General features: G+C 39.0%; 1 protein-coding gene across 1 annotated transcript; it reads right to left on the bottom strand.

Annotated features, from left to right (window-relative positions):
• Nucleotides 1-6: 6 nt before the first annotated feature.
• On the bottom strand, nt 7-3662 carry LOC109483111. The gene is made up of 6 exons (XM_019786103.1): nt 3402-3662; nt 2741-2829; nt 2277-2403; nt 1888-2008; nt 1091-1225; nt 7-738 (listed from the first exon to the last, which is right to left on the bottom strand). Exons 2-6 carry the CDS (start codon nt 2825-2827, stop codon nt 705-707), a joined length of 504 nt encoding a protein of 167 aa, XP_019641662.1. The 5' UTR covers nt 2828-2829; nt 3402-3662; the 3' UTR covers nt 7-704.
• Between the last annotated feature and the right edge of the window lie 849 nt (nt 3663-4511).

Raw genomic sequence — 4511 nt, 5'->3', positions numbered from 1 at the left:
GGGGGGGGGGGGACATGTGGTCTCGTTTCCAGGTGCGGGACCTGACCTGAAGTGTTTACAACGATTACTATGAACAGATGCTTTCATTCACACATTCAAATATCTGTATATTCTCAGCCCTAAGTAACATTTGATTGACCTTTCATTCTACATTTTCTTGGGGAAACGCCAATAATTATGCTGCGTCCTATATCTTAGTATTCAGCATGTACGATTTCACGATTTCTGCATCTGTTTTTTTTTTCATTACTTCCTAGTCAACTGACAATATACATGTGAACATGTCATCCATTGTTACGTGCACATATGCATTTTATAACTGTTATTACTCTTCTGCAGTAGGTAAAATTCTGAATTTAGCCCCAATACATGTGCAATAAACTTGCCATTTTTTTTAGATTCCAGGGTTGGGGTAAAAAAGAAAATTATTGGAAAACATAATGAAACGGTGCCTTTTTAAAACTTAGATCATTTTATCACCCATACAAACTTGCACATTCTATGTTCGTGTGCTTTGGTAGATATGCTCATCAGCATATCAATATCAATCTTATCCAGATGTCAATATGAGCATTAGCAGAGCAATAAGCTTTAATACCACGCATGTAAAATTACATATATAATTGCTTCATTGGCAAAAATGTAGCTACATCACTCCACTCCAAATATCACTCAGTCGAAGCATCCTTGGTCGAAGATGGTCTTCAGCCTTTTTTTATCTTCACGTTGAATTTTTCCCTACATGTAGAAAAAAAATAAGGAAATTTTAGTTACTAACTCAAATACTAATATCTAAAATATCATAAACAGTTGAGCCAGAATTAATCAACTAGTCTGAGTCTGAATAATTGACATCACGCATCATGACAATGCCTTATAAAAATGTCTGTAGATATATGATACAACCTCTGGCACAAAGAGTTTATTTATCTGCAGTGCAGTTTCCTTAAATCAGAATATCTGTCTTGACACAAGGCTCCAGAAATTTTGTGGATATATTTTGGATTTGTTTTCCATACAAATATCACATATAGGGATGGTCTTGTACACCTGTCTTCTTTATACCTTCTTCGGTAATCATGCAACTTACATTATCCAGAGGACTGGATTGGGGATGGCATTGCCAATGACCCAGGCAACACCTCCAACAACCAGTCCCACAGTACTCCAAGCAACACAACCGCCAGTGACCACAGAAGTGATGAGTCCGATGAAAGACGAAAAGCTTAAAAGAACAATTAAGGCCGGCAATAAATAAAAACAAAACGATTGCCATGGTTAGCTTAGTAGTCATACCCACAAGAGATATACATCGAAACTTTACTGGAGAAATCCTGGACTTGCAACTGCACATAGTATAATAATATTATACTATTAGGCTCACCCCTCAGGCTTCGTATAGGAATCATTTGAGCAAATGGCAGGAGAAGATGAAACGTCAACAAAAACAATATACCTGTGGCATGGAGTAAAATGTACATTCTGAAAGGTATGACAACATATAAACTACCATATAGTTATACCAAATACTGCTAAAATCGATCTGCCAACCACAAATCCACGCCACAGCATGTCCAGGACAAAAGATTCTGGTACAGTACAAAGGGCAGTCGCCAGGAGACCTGTAATTGGTCTTCATTTCCGTCTTTCCAAATCCTACATACATATCAAATATCATCAAAATCCATCAGGACATTCTTGGCAAATTCCTACAATTTTTACAAAGGAACTACATACCGCACTATTTGAATAGCTCCCGAGGCATCAACAAAAACAGATCAGACGCATATGGATTTCGATTTTGTTATATAATTAGTTCCCGATGATTCTCTTATACACTTGGACATTAATACTCCACAGTATTATCTTGTACAAACGTCCACATACAGGCGGGCGTCTTCCTCAGATGATCCAGCATACATGTACTTGAAGGCGTAGTACGATGCAAACTCGGTGACAATAGCTGACCACATCCATGGGGATTTGGCAGTCTCCAGAGCAAGGAGCACTGCAAGAACAAACAAAATACAAATATCGTGATTTGCATGAATCTATGTAGTTAAGTGTTCATTACTACTTTTTACATTACATGTTGCGGCGACACACTCCGTAATGGAAAATGGAAAAATGGGGCTTTTATCTCTGTATTATAACTACAGTTACTACTATTGCCTGATTGGTATAACCGTATTTTGTCACTTGTTTAACGTTTTGAATCATGTTCACATGCATATTGTGGCATGAATGTATGAACTAAAGTTAGATTTACATAATACCATCTTTAATAGCCTCTTGTCCCACTCCTTCCATTGTCTGTTTCGCCAACTCGTCCACTACCTTCTTCTGGAGTTCTTCTATCACCTTCCTATCTGCTGCCCTTGCTTTGAGGAATTCCTCACACAGCTGATATGAAACAAATTAAGAGTTTGACTGCCTGAAAAAAAGGCATTAGGATATACTTATGCGTACGAAAGAAGCTGCTGGTTGATAACATGTAGGCTGTTATTTAACCATATATTATCAAGATACATTTATAACAGCTTTACTAAATTCTATCATGTTTCATAATTCCTGTTTATACCTAAACTTCATACAATGTAACCTAATTGAACAGTCTGTGTATGCTTTCATTTGATGGTGATAAGAGGGCTATTACCCCCCCCCCCAATGTCCTTTAGTGAAACATGTTACAAATCAAACAAGAGTCAATGAAATAAATAGGATTCGGTTGAAGACTTACCAGGAGTCCCACTATTTGGCCAACGGGTGTTTCAGCGTAGCACACCGCACATTCACCCGGGTCCTTACATCCCTTACACTGGCGCATCTCTAAAAATATCACACAACAGTTACTGGCCTTGTGTCCAAATGTATTTAAACTGCCGAATCTCTCTCGAGCTCTCCGCAATTTGCAGGATAAAAATGAAAGAGACTAGGCAGCTTAGATAGGTTTGGACATAAGACTCTGTTACGGAATGACCAAACAAATAAATGGATGAATAAATAAATGAATAGTGGGGAGGCTGTTGACAAGACATACGTTGAAATGCATCGTGATAGTTCTCTCTTGTGACCGTACCGTGAGTAGTAAAATATACGCTGAAAGCTTCTTTCCTAGAATTACATCACTATGGCATGCATCCTGTCAATGCTTCGCAAATGGGTACTACCTTACGTTTTAACCCTATCTAGACGGCTTTTTTTTTATCTTTGGGACTGGGGGGCTCATTCTCCCCCCCCCCAGAACTCAAGAATGGTACAGTATATCGTATGACCGCCAAATTTTCAGAGTATGGTGTACTAGTAATAACCACTCATATCAACAAATTTGATATCATTATAACTTAATATGACGTCATGATGACGTCATTCATGTGCATATTATGATAGTCAAGACCTACCCAAAGGTTCTGTCGGATCGCTCCTAGTGGCCAGAAACTCGTCTGTACGACTGTCTTCTTTGTCGAGGAATCGCCCCGTGCAAACTACGCAGTTATAAATTCACCTGCGTAAGGGTATTCCCCTGAGTCAACCAGGCTTCTAAGAAGGCCTCCTGGGGATCACGAGACACACACATGACTCCGTAACCCTATTGTCTCCTCAGTCCAAAGTCGAGCCAAACTTCATGAAATCAGCGAAACTGGCATCGAGTCATTTCAATTCATTGACAGCTAGGACTTTGCTCGAGCTCGAGCACGAGTTGTAAAGTAAACCTCCGTCAGGAAGGTTGTTGTTTTTCAGTCCCCTTTATCTAAATACGTCTGCGTCACCAAGCTCCAGCAAGCAAGTGTGCCCGGCAAAGCTTTATTCCGTAGCTCGACTCGGGGGCACTTCTATATTTGCACTTCTGCATCATGCAAATGGTGGTGGGGCGGGAGAGCCAAGGAAATCATGGTTTCAGAATTATGGACAATGTGGTTGGTCAAAAGGTGGCGTCGAACAATTCAGGGAAAGAGACTTCAAGAGAATTGAACTTCCCTCGCACCCCCCTGATACCATCTCCACGTATATAACGAGTTTGTAACGTCTAAAATAATACATACCAAACAAGAGTTCCGACAGCTCAGAGTCATACCCCGTGAAATATGGGCTTGATATGTAAATGTAAATTTCTTCCTTCATTATGCAAACAACCTCTACATCAACATAATAGATGAATCATGATGTTAACTTTTGATTAACTTACACATGTCCCAAGTATGAAATTCCCATCATCTACCACTAAGGAGTCATAGAATTTTCAGATTTATTATGCAAATTAGGCCCGTATTTGCATTATGTGTATCTGTTGATATTCCACCTGCCATAGATTATAAACATTAAATGTATCAAAGTCCAATGATGTAAAACACTGGAAGTACAGAATTCCCTCATTAATTATGCAAATGAAGTCATCATTTGCATAATTTGCATCCAATAATGTAGATCTCTGTCTACGCTACCTACATACCAAAAATCATAAAAATACAATGTTCCTTTGTGGATTTATCTGCTCTGAAAGGTTTCGCCAG

The sequence above is a fragment of the Branchiostoma belcheri genome, unplaced genomic scaffold, assembly GCF_001625305.1.
Source record: "Branchiostoma belcheri isolate BF01 breed outbred unplaced genomic scaffold, Haploidv18h27 scaffold62, whole genome shotgun sequence".
Lineage (NCBI taxonomy): Eukaryota > Metazoa > Chordata > Leptocardii > Amphioxiformes > Branchiostomatidae > Branchiostoma > Branchiostoma belcheri.
Note: the sequence above shows the minus strand (reverse complement) of the source record. Positions and strands in the feature narration are given on the sequence as shown.